The 15,000-nt window shown below is 34.6% G+C and overlaps 2 protein-coding genes across 4 annotated transcripts in view; both read right to left on the bottom strand.

Annotated features, from left to right (window-relative positions):
• The window catches only part of LOC125026259, a 7,548-nt gene extending 5,785 nt beyond the window's left edge, over positions 1-1,763 (bottom strand). Inside the window, exon 1 of the mRNA XM_047614561.1 lies at positions 1,475-1,763. The gene's annotated coding sequence lies outside the window, so the exon portion shown is untranslated. The remainder of the gene's footprint in view (positions 1-1,474) is intronic.
• Positions 1,764-12,141: 10,378 nt separating this feature from the next.
• The window catches only part of LOC125026168, a 64,909-nt gene continuing 62,050 nt past the window's right edge, over positions 12,142-15,000 (bottom strand). For 2 of the 3 annotated variants that reach the window (XM_047614443.1, XM_047614444.1), the window contains exon 17: positions 12,145-15,000. This exon is cut by the window's right edge and continues 893 nt beyond it. In XM_047614443.1, coding sequence (XP_047470399.1) covers positions 13,472-15,000 — 1,529 coding nt within the window. In that variant the 3' untranslated portion in view covers positions 12,145-13,471. The other variant, XM_047614445.1, reaches the window with a different exon arrangement.

The following is a 15,000-nucleotide window of genomic DNA, read 5'->3' as shown; positions in this document are numbered from 1 at the left end:
ACACACGCACACATATATATATATATATATATATATATATATATATATATATATATGTATATATATATTATACGTATATATACACACACAAATATATACACACATATATACACATATATATACAAACAAACACACACGCGCACACACACACACACACACACACACACACACACACACACACACACACACACACACACACACACACACACACACACACACACACACACACGTATACATATATTCAACATATATATACATATTCAACATTTACATATCTATCTATCTATTTCTATATAAACTCTACAAAATCAGCTAAATCAAAGATTCATATAAAAGACTAAAAAACGATTTACCAAAACCTTAACAATGACCAGGTATCAAGTCATGTAAAAGATTACGAAATTTCCCAAATTCATTTTTTTGAGAATGAAATCAGAAATAGAAAATACTTTGCTACACAAAACCTTCCTTTCAAACCAATAACAGTCGTATATAATAAACGTATACGCATACATCAACCAACTGGTAATAAAATACAGCAACATTAAAAATATATGCAGTGTATAAAGAGATGCGTTTGATACATAAGGCGACTTTTCTCGTACAAGCTGTATAAAACATATTAGTTATTCATATATACATTATTTCATTAAATATTTATCAAACTAACATCAAAAATGATACTTTATCATAAAAATCCAAGACATGAAAAAGTATGTTTATATTTACACTAATGTCATCTTTGCAAATTTCAGTACTCTATAATAAAGAGAAAATGGAATTAATAAGATCATATTTCAAATTTCAATTAATTAATAACATTAACAATACAAAAATCAATAAAACATATTTACAACATAATTATAATTTAGCAGAAGATGGATAATATCAATACATTGTATATAACTACACAAACACACATCATACCTTTTGAGAAGCACTTTACAATAGTAAAATAGATATTTATTATTTCAAATATTTTCAAAAACTTATTATTTAACAAGCTAATTATCAACTTGCATTCAATAATATATAAAATATCTAAAAACACTGATATATGTAAACAATTTGATCAAAAGGAGATTAAATCCTCATAGTTTTAACAACTGGCTTTATTCTATCCCCAAACCATATAAAGAAGTCACGATAAAAGGCCTAAAAAAATAATAAGGATAAGGACATTTCACATTTACACAATGTGTCAATGACTTTCCCTGAATCATGTGAATTAACAAGTACGGATATCTTACCTCGTTCACACTCGGAATGAGAAAAAGGTAAATATAACTATCTGCTATCACTCACGGGCTCTAAACCCCCCCAAAATCCGATCTGAAGAAGGAGGAAGAGGCAGCCGCTGTTGCAAGGCAATTGCAAGCACTTGGCCGAGAGCCTTCAGGACTCTACCTGGCACGACCCTCATCAAACTTATCATTCCGCCATAAAACGGACCATAATTAACCTTGAAACTCACTCCCAGTGGAAGCCCGAGGGTCCCTTGGGCCAAACCTTCCCCTGTGCATCGAGTACGACCTCCGAGGGCGAGCGAAAGGGAAGAAATGCATTGCCGTAACTCGTAATGCCCGCGACTCCCCGACATATCAGCTGATCCCGGACCTCTCTGGAGCACCAAAACCTCCTCACACTTTTTGCATAAAAACGCCCTGGAAATCCTCCCTGGGAAGTGTCCCCCTGGCATTTCCCACCGAGGGGACGTCGGCGATGCAAAAACCCGCAAGTATCACGAGGAACAAGAGGTCGTCATTGAGTAATTAGTGAAAAAGAAGAGGAGCTGGACGCTTACCTCGGCCTCCTGCGAGTCACCATATAAAGTCGGGGAGGCAAACAGAACAGCCAAGAGGAAGAGCCACCTAAAACCTCTCTCTTTTCTCTCTTTTAACGTGGAGGGACGAGATTCATGAATAAAATCACGATCTTCCACGGGGAGAGATTACACACGTCCCAAAGACATGAAGGATAGAATGCGTTTTGTACGTTAAATGCATGGATCCCGTAGTGAGGATTCCCCTGCGCGAGAATGGCGGGTTAAGCTGAGGGGTTTGCTTTGGCTATTGCATGTTGCACAAAATCGGCTGCTGAGGGGCTGCAGAGGCCGATTTTATGAGGGATTTGTGCAGATAGATTGTCTGCATGTGTGGTCGTTCGACAGCATATCTTAGGATAGATATGGCACTATTCAAAGCCTCGAGTCAATTGAATATTGAATGAAATCTATAGAATGAATATGTCTATTCTTTTCAACTAATACATACTTATAATTTGTGTTTTAGCGTGTATCTTTGCATTTATGACTCGCTATTGTCTAGAAAAGTTGGATTTATTATAAGATTTTCATCAAAAGATCATCGTCATGCCATTCTGTTTTTGCACAAAACAATTGATTTCTTATGCACATTTCAGACACATCTTGACATAAAGGACTTCCGAAATAACTCATTAAGACTTTTTCATTGCAATAAACTCGGACATATCAAGAAATATGCGCAGATTCGCCTACAACATCATAATTCCTTTATTACTACATGTGAATGCAAGCTAGGGAGGGAAAAGCTGACGACATAACTGTAAAACGATTTTTCTCGTAAACAGCGAAAATTATAGACCACAGAAGTTTTCAGAGATACGCTGTGGTTGTAGTAAAGGGAAATTTGTGATAGAGTGGTTATATATATTTGGGCAACGTTTGCAATGATTGAAATAAGGTAGAATGTAATGATGGGGAAAATTGCGTAAAATAAAGGAAACTGTTGAGTTTTCATTTAGTAACTGGTATAGATTGCAATGTTAGTGTATGGTGTATTGTGGTATTATGAGGGAAATAAGAAAACATGAGCTTAAGTGTTGTTCTAAAGTAAACTAAATTGTTATGCCGTAAAAAGTATGGAAAGCAGATACGTTTCCGACATACCAACTGTTAAAAGCTTAAGGAGAAATATTTTTGAGAAATCAAATAATTTGGTAAGAATAGAGATACAGTATCGCTATATGAATTAAAATGGTCTGTAGTTCAGACGAATATTTTAGTAGGTAGTTTATGGGACTGGAAAATATAATGAGCGAAGCCAACAATCCATTAAATTCAGAATTGTATGAATTTCTCTCTTTTTTAGATGTTGTAGTCGTACATCTTGATCCTGATTTACATAGCAAAACTGTAATGTGGTTTCATATGTCATCTAAATCTATTACGAGCAAAGGATTCGAATTTCGTTTCTTCTCGTGAATTAAGTTGGTACCCCTGTACAGCCATTCATACCACGCAATTCTAGTTTCGCGTATTAGATATTAGATCAGCTGCGCTATTTTAAGACTAATGGATATCAGTTTACACATATATAATATAAACTATCCTACTGATTATACTCTTTCTTTTGTATATCTACATAGCTTGAATGGAATATAATATGCTAGTGAACACGCGCTTGTGGAAATTCATCAGAAACATCAGCCATCTTTACCCACAATATTCTGAATGAATTTATCAATCTACGAAGTTTCTTTTTTTCAAAAACTATATGTACAATGGCGGAAAAACTCTAATATACCAATAATTCTCAATAAATAACCTTAACACAATATGAAAATGAACATAATATATAGCAGTTTCCAGGGGAAAATCTAATACTCGAAACTATTTCTGTATGGACTAAAAATGTTTCACAACGTCATATCACAGTCCTCTATGTAAGAGCCAAAAAGGCCTAATGGAGATATTCTATATTATGACCGATTGCTTAAAAACTTCCCAAGTTTATTCCTCATCCAGTTGACAAAGAAATGGCGGTATGGATTCAACAAGAAAGAAAAGGAAATGGGACTAATTAAAGTAACTGCCCAGGTCTCTCAAGGCTGAATATTCAGTTACCACGACAAAATTAACATCACCATTTACTAAAGTTTGAAATAATGAACGGAAACAAGTCAAACTAAAACTCCAAAAAAAACAAAAACAAAACAAACAAACAAAAAATAAAAACATATAATAGGAGTGACTCTCATTCCTTTATCACGCTGTGAATTCAGATATCGAATATGTAATCGTAGATTGTGATAACGCTAAAATAATAATAAATAGAAAGGAAAAAAATCGCCACATCACTTGCAAAGCTTCCATTTTATCATCGATTAATATCTGTTGTTTCTTTCTAATTTCAGTTTTTGTTTTCCCGAGGCTTTTCTGTCGTAGAAGTCCTTTGCAATAAAAAATAAAGTACAGAGGGAGTTACTACTGGTCATGAATGCAGGAAAGGATCTGTGGTTTTGATTCGATGTATTCTACCAAAACGTAAAAAAGAAAAAAAAGAATATGATGCTGTGGGTGCGAATTCCATGCCGGTTTATCACAGCCAAATTTCGCCAATTAGAATAATTTGCGAAGATGAATGAATGAATGAATTATTATGTTGCATTTTAGCACGGATTCATGCCTGATTATCGATGCAGATGACATAATAAAGGCGATAATTATAAAACGCAGGAAAAGACAGGTAAAACGTTACGTGCTTTAGGATTCACGATATCCCTATTTGGCAACTCTACAAGGTTATTTTTTTCACTCTCTTTTCTTCTTTGCTGATGTTCAAGAAACTCCAAACATTATTTTAGTCAATCTACTATATTTTCGCATTCAGACTTATTTTTTAAATCTCTTGTCCAGTTGCACAATTCAATCTAAAGCAATACAATACATGATGGCGCGCACGTATACTGAGCAGGCGCGCACGTGTGTTGCATGTAAGGTCATTCTTGGAGAACATGTGCATTACGTGTACCAAATATGCGCGTTTCTGGATAAATATACATATATGCATAAATGATGACTTGAATGTATCCTGTTTATACCCACATGCTGAGTAATTTCTTATTCATGTGTGCGTTCACTGTAAACACACACATTGTACATATACGCACATGTACCTTTGGATTATTATGTAGCTGCAAACGATAAATGATTATGCAAAAGTACATATAAACTATAGTGAATGCATTACAGGTCACACACACACACACACACACACACACACACACACACACACACACACACACACACACACACACACACACACACACACACACACACACACACACACACACTCTCTCTCTCTCTCTCTCTTCCTCCCCCTCTCTCTCTCTCTCTCTCTCTCTCTCTCTCTCTCTCTCTCTCTCTCTCTCTCTCTCTCTCTCTCTCTCTCTCTCTCTCTCTCTCTCTCTCTCTCTCTCTCTCTCTCTCTCTCTCTCTCTCTCTCTCTCTCTCTCTCTCTCTCTCTCTCTCTCTCTCTCTCTCTCTCTCTCTCTCTCTCTCTCTCTCTCTCTCTCTCTCTCTCTCTCTCTCTCTCTCTCTCTCTCTCTCTCTGACCTTATCTTATGCATTACCAATGCTATTTAACTCTTCAACCACAAAAAATATATTGAAAGTTTCATAGCTGTGTATATATCTAGCATATGACTGAAAAAGTATTGTATCTAGTATGAATATACCATTTACACAAAACAATATGTCAGTCCATATCATAGGTATGAAAACTTTCATTGATATATCATAAGCAAAATTAGATGAATTGCAATTTCCTGTGACTATCAAATTTTATAGACATAATTTTACTTTGCAGACAGGAACCTTTCATTACTTTATACTTGCAAATAAGGTTATATGTCTGTTCACTTTACTGGCATTATCTTATTATATCTTTTAAAATTCAGTTTCAGTAAGCTTTTGCTATCTTTGCAACATCACTGTAGAATATGTTTATAGCTTTTTCATTTCAATCATAAATGTTAGAAATATGTTTTTAAGTTTATTTTTGAGATTGTAACATTTCCTTTAAAGTAATTCTTGAACTGGCTGATTGTGCTATGAACATTTCCGAAATTAATCAGCCATGCTCAGCGGCATTACCCAAACATCTTATACTGATGTTACATTACATTTCTATACGATAACATGTAACACAACGCACCACCTGTCCAAAGGAAAAGGAAGAAAACAAAAATGCTCATACCAAGTTTAATTCACATTTTGATATATACATAAATACAAGATAAATATCATGAATTTATTACCTTTTCAACAGACTATTAAGGCAAATTCATCAACAATATCAACGCATTATCATTAACCAACAACAATAGCAACATCAGCTTGGCAATAAGTGATCTGCAACTTTGAGCTGGTGTCCAAATTACCTTGAAAAGATTATTCACTAATTATTATTATTATTATTATTATTATTATTATTAATTATTATTATTTCTTCTAATCCATATTCCCACCTTTCCTCATTCCTTACAAAGCTAAAGCAGTATGTCACATTGTATGTTCTGGAAGGCAACAGTTCTCATTGGACTGAGACACTGACAAAATATGTATCAAGTAGACTGTGTCATTTATTATGAGACTGAGGCAAAGAAAAATACATGTATATCTAACTGAATGGTTATACATGTACATCTAACATAAATGATTTACAAATATTGGTTTCACTTTGTAATTATACATATATGTATGTTTCTGTTTATAATGTCACATGTACTATATCTAAATCTTAAGTTCATACTACAATAGTACAATTAAAGTACTGTATATTAATAGCATACTCAAGGATTATAAATTACTTTTGGAATTCACAGAAACCTTTTGAAATAATGAGAAAAATCACAATAATGCCTGCTGGATCTAATGAAAGCTTATTAATGGCCAATATCAAATCTTCTCCAATAACCAACAGAAATCTCTAAACAGCAAAGGCAAGGATAAGGTTGTTAAAGCATCCAACACTGTTCAGCTGAGGCAATAGTTAAGGAGTTGTTCAGGTATTATCATAATAAACAGTTAAAAGTATAATAAAGAAATATTATTCACAATGACACAAATATGTAGAATGAAATGAACACATTAATTCAGAATTCCTGACAGAAGAGCATATCTAAAGAACCCTTGGGATAAATAAGAGAGCGTTTTCTTCGCTCTCAAGTAATAGCTGTGGACGACCCTTTCATGAGGTAATGCACTGAAGGCAGACTACCTCAGTCTCGTAACTGGCGACAAGGAGTCTTTTATCATTATGAATACAGGCCCTAATCACGCATTCATTTCTGATTTTGACTGAAAAACTTTGGTGATCTGGTATCGGACAATATATCTAGGCACACATCATTATACTGGTTAGATTTGCTGGAAGTGGCTTACGAATCAGTAATTATATACTAGGTCTATGGTTTTTTTTTCATTTACCTACCTCCAATTGGCTCTCTACTGAATACCAGCATATTCCAATCAAAATAAGTTAACTATTAACCATATTAGAAACAGTATCCTCCAAAATATTTTATAATGTATTTACATGACAAAAATATAGTCCAAAAATAACAATAATGATGATGCATTAATCATACACACTTTATAACTACGACTTTAGTTAAATGCACTATTTCACTGTGCAAAAGAAAAAGCATGTGAAATACCATAATCAGTAATCTTCAGAGCTAACTCCCAAAATAAATAGATAAAACATTAACTAACAGGAATAGAGGGAAATTTTCCATACTCTGCAGTAATATGTGTTAAAAAGGAATATATGTAAACTCCCTTATACAAGACATAAATAAACAGAATAATCATAATACTAGCTGTAGTTGAAACCTCTTTGTATGTTTCAAAATACAATTAATCCAAAGTTATCAGCTGCAACGTGAAATAAATTGCATATTGCAAAATGCACAAATCAGTTTCCTCTGGTCATGTTCCTTTTATTTTTTATTTTGTGTGGAATAACGAATCCCATTTTCTGCCGCGCTGAATAAAAACCATTTTGTGATTTTTAAGTACGGTCATTTGAGCAACTTACAAATCTCCTTTTACTTCATTTAAGTTATCAAAAGTTATTTTCAGAGTGACCAGAGACACACAAATACATTTTATTCATCTTATTATTCATCATCATTGCAAGCAAATAAAAACAAGGACATGACTTACATTTTACGAAATGGAACAGACAATATTTTACATAAATAACAAAATACCCACTTGACTTTGTAATCAGATTTATAAACAACAACAACAACGAAATCAAAGTAATGATAATAATAATCATAATAGTGATAATAACAGTAACACATTAAAATACTAATAATAACTCTGTGCTCTTGTATTTCTGTAAGCCAATGCTTGAAGATTTCCCTTATAATAAGACTTCCTTAAAACAATGCAGTGGATATGTCTCATAAATTTAGACAAAGGATTCTCAAAATCACCCATCCCAACATATATGTATATATATATATATATATTTGTATCTATGTATAATTTGTAAATAGTTCATGAGAGAGTGACAGCTGCGAGTCATCTGCTTTTTAATAGTGATCTGTAATATGAAAATGATTTGTGAAATTGTGTCTGCTTTGACATGATCTGTGATGTATGATATGACGTAATGAACTGTGTTTTACCTTCAGAATACCAAAAAATAAGCTTAATCATAATGTCTCATAGTTATAAATCATTCCTCTTCTGAATAAAAGATTCAGAAAATGATACAACTAGAATTCTTGGAATGAATTTTAAAGCAAAGATTTGAGTGTGTGTCTGCTTTCAATAACAGAAGTGACTTTTCCTCTGTTCATCCACAAACATGCACGCCATCCATTACTGATCATTTAAACGCCTTACTATCTTTTAAATCAAGAATGTATGAATTACCACATTACTGGAAATTTCTGTCTCAGATTGAATTCTTTAAGAACTAAAATTCCTTTACAGAACATCACATCTCATTCAGCCTCTCATTCATGCACAAAACACATTTGCCAAAATTTTGTCTCAACGGTAAAAAAAAAAGGGGGGGAAAAATAATACCAAAGTAAATAACAAATAAACATCTAATAAAGGTTATAATCAACAAAAGATGTTAAAAAAAAAACACTACAACTCTCTAACATTAAGATAACCTCTGATGTCATTAGAGTCAAGTTTAAATGCAAAAAAGATTTAAGGTTTACACTAGTGCAACATATAATTTTCTTCAACATCAATAACCTGCAGACTGAATATTAACAACACTGATTACAATCTTGATAAAAATCGAACACAATCATCAAATCACATTACAATATTGTAATTGGTGCCAAGAAAAGGTTAATGATACAGCAGTCAATACTAAAGACAGAATTAACAGTCAGTTAGTCTAGGCACAGAACTTGCTAATCAGCATGAACATCTTTGAAAGAAAAGAAAGATTAAAAACAAAAATAAACAACAATTAATCTAAAATGTTGTGGCAAGTTCAAACTTAGATTTTGAAATTTGTGAACAACAGCAATTCATTACAATACATCAAAAAATTTATAAAAATATCTATCACCTCAATCAAATTGAAAGAAACAAAAAAACATTATAAAATCCATCAGTACCTGCTCTTTTCTAGAGCAAGGGAAAGGGCATTATTAAATCAAGCAAAATATCAAAATAGGGAATATACGTGGAATTTACTTGATACAAGTGCTCCCCTTCATTCTTTGAACAATAACATGAAGAAAACATTATACATTCTTCTCTCATTATTATTTTTTTTTTTTACTTTATCAGCACATTTCAGACAGGTTCAATCCAACCAGAATTGAAGACAGGAGAAGTCGGAGCCAGAATAGGAATGCACAAAAGAGAACGGAAGGAAAAAAAAAAGAAAAAAGAAAAAAAGAAAAGAGAAAAAAGGAAGATGGGATAAATACATGAATTTAGAATTCAACACAAAATTTACGCACAAATTACATACAAAAGTATACACTACTAAAAGATGAAATGACAAATGTTTGTTAATAACTGAGGTTAAATGGAGATTATTCAGTAAATATCTTGCTTTCCTTGGATATATTAATCAAAATAATGTACTTCAGATATGCTCAATCACTTTATATAATTTTTTGGATGACACAAACATACTAACAATAGTAATAAAGTCATTGACAATAGTGACAGAGGAAAATTGAGGAAATAATAAGAATGATTAAAATAACTTGTGATAATTACAATAATTACAACAATAATAATAATAATAATAACGATAATAATAATAATAATAATAATAACAATGATAATGATAATGATAATGATAATAATGATAATAATAATAATAATAATAATAATAATGATAATAATAATAATAATAACCTTATAATCCTTCTGAATTAAGCATTCTGAATATTGGTCACTCATTGCCAATCCTTTCACACACTCTTCAGGAATGCGATGCAATTCTAGGGACTAGCTTAACAAACTTCTGAACCTCTTGCAAAATTCCTATCAAGTCTCAACACATTTACTTTTTTTTTTCTATAAGTCATTTGGTAGTACAGAAATGCAAAACTGTCTGGGAGTAATATTGCACATCCTACAAGAGCAGCAACATTATGCATTCTCCGCCTCATTCTAAACGCAACGAATCAAGTTATGGAGTTACGATCCTCAAAAATTCCTATTAGTTCCAAGTCATTTAAACATATTGGAAAACTACCAATTCACATGCCAAACAGCAAATGAGATTCCTTTGTTATTAAGTCCTTTTTCAGCATTTCAAGTGCTCATATGTACTCGAATATCTTCCTCAACAACTGATCAGTTATGTGTTATCTCTTGATGATGCATCTAAGGTTATTATGAAAAATAAGGTGTTTCTCTAGGTAATATTTCTGCATTAGTCAAAATTTCCAAACTGTATGTTTCCAGCCAAACACAAAATTGACTTGTAATACTTGTCTATGGAATGTTTTTGTCTTTTAAACTTTACTGGAATGTTTGCTAGTGAGTACCTATCTGAAAAAGGTTGGGAGGGAAGAAGGGGCAAGAAAAGAAGAGAAAATGAGAAAAGAGGAAGGGAAGAACAGAAAAAGGGAGAGAGAGTGGAACAGAGGAGCAGCGGAAGGGAGAAGGGGAGGAGGAAAAAGATAGTACGAAAGAGTATGAGAGGATGGGAAGGAATATAAGAATGGGAGAGGATAGAGAGAGGGAGAACAAAGAGAGAAAGAGGGTTGAAGAAGGGGGAGAGTATGGAACAGAGCAAACAGACAAGAGAAAATTGAAAAATATATAGAATTAAGAGGTTGCACCAATCAAATTATGTATCAATTCATCATTACAAATGTTTGTGCATAACACACACATAAGCATCCTTTTACACACATGCTCACAGACAGACAGAGACACACACATGCACACACACATATTTAGCTCTCTCTTCCCTATCTCTCTATCATCCATTTATTCACACAATGCAAGTACATAAATCATTTGTGTTCAGCTGTGTAAACAAAATAAGTTAAACAGTATTTGCCTTTAACATGGTCAGGAAACAAACATTAAGAGACTCATCTCACCTGATGTATCATTTAAAATTTGTTTAATTTAGTTCTAACTAGCATAGGTATTAAAATGAATTATCAATTATAGATCCATGCACAAATACATTAAAGGTGTCAACTAGGATTTTGTAACACCTCACTTGCGTTCAATATACTCTTTGTGGGTACACATGATACAATAAATAATTTGGTTGCATTCTGTAGTTCCCAGCTAAAATAATAAGTTAACAATATTATCCTTTGTTAAAAATATATAAATATATACAAGTGCACATAAATCCTATCATCTCATTATCCGCACAACAGAATTCAAATTACTTCTTGATACAGCAAAATAAACAACCTTGCATCAATGTTAAAACGACAAAGAAAGTGAGAAAGTGTCAGATAGAGATAGAGATAGAGAGAGAGAGAGAGAGAGAGAGAGAGAGAGAGAGAGAGAGAGAGAGAGAGAGAGAGAGAGAGAGGGAGAGAGGGGGGGAGAGAGAGAGAGAGAGAGAGAGAGAGAGAGAGAGAGAGAGAGAGAGAGAGAGAGAGAGAGAGAGAGAGAGAGAGAGAGAGAGTGAAAGTGAAAGTGAAAGTGAGAGAGAGAGAGAGAGAGAGAGTGAAAGTGAAAGTGAAAGTGAGAGAGAGAGAGAGAAAGAGAAAGAGAAAGAGAAAGAGAAAGAGAAAGAGAAAGAGAAAGAGAAAGAGAAAGAGAAAGAGAAAGAGAAAGAGAAAGAGAAAAAGAAAAAGAAAAAGAAAAAGAAAAAGAAAGAGAAAGAGAAAGAAAGAGAGAAAGAAAGAGAGAGAGAGAGAGAGAGAGAGAGAGAGAGAGAGAGAGAGAAATCATGACTGCTTTCTCCCACGAGCTTCCACTTCATATATATGTCTACTGGGAACCACATTCCAGATTAAATTCACTAAAGGCCATTATGTGATAATACAACATGTCTTAAACTAATTCATCTGGTAAGAGCCTGGTTGCAATTTTTTTTTTTTCTTTTGTTTTATTTTTTAATACAAAGCATTAGATATTCTTTCCATTAAATCTTATTAAATCCACTTTCTCCCTTACAGACTACAACTCTTTCCAATGACTACTTAATAATGAGGGAGTGAAAATAGAGGTGTGTACTAAAGGAATCATACTGGAGAGTAATCTGTACCAAATGGAATATACTGGAAAATAAAAAAAATCTGAATAATACTCGTTATAGATCCCACTGTTTGCTATACTCTGTGTAAGACTAAACTAGTTGAAAGCTTTTAACCCAAATAGCTCTCTCTCACCTCCCAAGCACCAGCATCTACTAAAAGTTCACTTCTGTAAGAGTCAAAAAAACCATCACAAAGGTTGAAATACTGTACTTCTAAATCAATATATGGAAGAAGCTCTTTACTGGGCTATTTAGCGGCCCAACTTCACTGCACTACTTTCTGAGACAGTCACTTGTAGCACATCAACACCTAATCACAGCTAGCTATTATTAGTGACAGCAAGGAATTTGGAGAACCAATCATTATGCTATTGATTCCCAGCCTATAGATGACTAGCTACCAATGCTGACAGAGACTGAATGCTACCCACTGTGCTGTGTTCGAACCTTGCTATTTTTTTTTCTTTTTTACTTTTGTAAAGCAATAAAGTGCTTCTTTGTGGTATTATGGCTGCTGGTAAACAGTACAGTTTGATAATTGTAGGAAAAAGTCTTAGTCTTGCCCTTATTTATCATATTTGCTATTACTGAGTAACAGATCTAAATTCAGATATGTAACATTGTGGTAATTTACAGTATTACAAATAATTTGCTACATTTCCAGATTATGTAGGAACATTGTACTCCTTCTAAAATATACAAGCTATAACCCCATATAAATGAGGAGAGAAATGAGCTCCTTTCACTTGTAAAGGTACTCCATTCTATACCTCTTATAATGTATATACTCAAGCAGATATAGCTGGTCCTTAAAATTTACTGTTACCCTATACTGTAATTCTTTTAATCTATGTATGAATCTTTGTTTACAATGCACTATATTCAAAGTCAAGGAATGTTCTGGTCTCTGAATCCAGCAGATCTGTCAGCTTATATAAAAATCTATAAAAACATGGAATCCATCAGCGACCCAACTTAGAAAATGGGTTAATGCCTCTCTTCAAGGAGCCAAACCTTGTGCCTCCTGTCATTCTTAAGTCTGAGTCGTCCTCTTCAGGACTTTGGAGGGAGTCCTCTGCCTTCTCAACCTCTTGGCGGCTCCTCTCTACTTCCCGCTTGCTTTTATCAGCCTCTCGTCTGCTCTCCTCCAGGGTGAAGTCCTCGAAACTCATGTTGGAAATGCCTGCTGATTCAAAACTTATGTTCTTCTCAGGCTTCTTTTCTGTCTTTTCTACCTTTTTCTCCTGCTTCTCAAGCTTTTTGCTCTTTTTGCTGATTTTCTCCTTCTTTGAGTGGCCAAACTGTTTCATGGGAAGAACCATTACATTTTCCTCTTCAAATTCTTCACTGATGTTCTTGTATTTCATTCTGTCTTTGCTCCTGTCTCTGTGCCTGGGCTTACGGCTACTCATGAGGCCTCCTTCATCACTTGAGGTGTCAGAATCAGAGAATTTCTGATGTGTTGCTCTTGGCTTTCGGAAACTGGGTGGTGTAGACTTCCTCAGGGACTTGGGGACCTTGAAGTCACCAAAGAATTTATCAATGTGACCGTCATCCCTTGCCATCTGGGCCATCTGGGCTTGGAAGGTGGAACTCATGTTAGCTGGTAGAGTCTGACTTTTGCCACCTGATCCCTGACTGGAACGCTGGTGGTGACCGATTATGGGCTTAAAAGGCACAGCACCAAACAAATCGGCATCATCCAGGTCGGCTGAATTCACTCTAGACTGTCGGGCAACTGGCTGGATCTTTACGGAACGTGGAGTGGAAGTATGAACAGGAATGTGAGGGCTAATGTCTGTAGATGGAGTGTAATACACAGACTGACTGGAATTTGTAAAACTTGGAACACCATTTAAGACTGTCTGGCTGAGAGTTGAGAATTCTTTGGCATCAGCAGAGGGAGTAGCACTTGAAATTGTGACATCACTGAAGGGTGTGGATCCGAAGAGGTCAGTGCTTTGGAAGGATGGAGAACTAACAGATCCAGCACCAGTGTTCGGAACAAGGGAATCCAGGCTTTGGGACATCAAACCGTGATTTGATTGTGAATTTTTGAAAGGGACATTTGGTTCACTCTGCTCTGTACTTCCTGATATCACAGACTGGTTAGAAAAAGGCTGATGAGGTTCTAGAGTTGCTGAAGGAACAATATTTACTGGACTTTCGCCAATGAACGGATTTACAAATGGGTTTTTCGTTGGAATCGGATTAACCACAGAGGGGATGTCTTCGGCCAAGGGCACAGGGAAGGGTCCAGGAATGTTCTCATAATGGTGATATCTAGGGGTGGTTGGCCCATTTTCTACACTACCACCACTTGGATTGAGCACAACGTTTTCGTAGATGGGATACTCCTCACTTGGAGATTCTTCGTAAATGATGTCAGCTTGAACAGGCAATCTGACGGGCTCTGAAGCCTTGTCTGGGACCTCAGGGCTACCTAAGTGGGTTGGGACGGGGGAGCTGTTGGCCATGGGAGGGGTTATGA

The sequence above is a fragment of the Penaeus chinensis genome, chromosome 6, assembly GCF_019202785.1.
Source record: "Penaeus chinensis breed Huanghai No. 1 chromosome 6, ASM1920278v2, whole genome shotgun sequence".
Classification (NCBI taxonomy): domain Eukaryota; kingdom Metazoa; phylum Arthropoda; class Malacostraca; order Decapoda; family Penaeidae; genus Penaeus; species Penaeus chinensis.
Note: the sequence above shows the minus strand (reverse complement) of the source record. Positions and strands in the feature narration are given on the sequence as shown.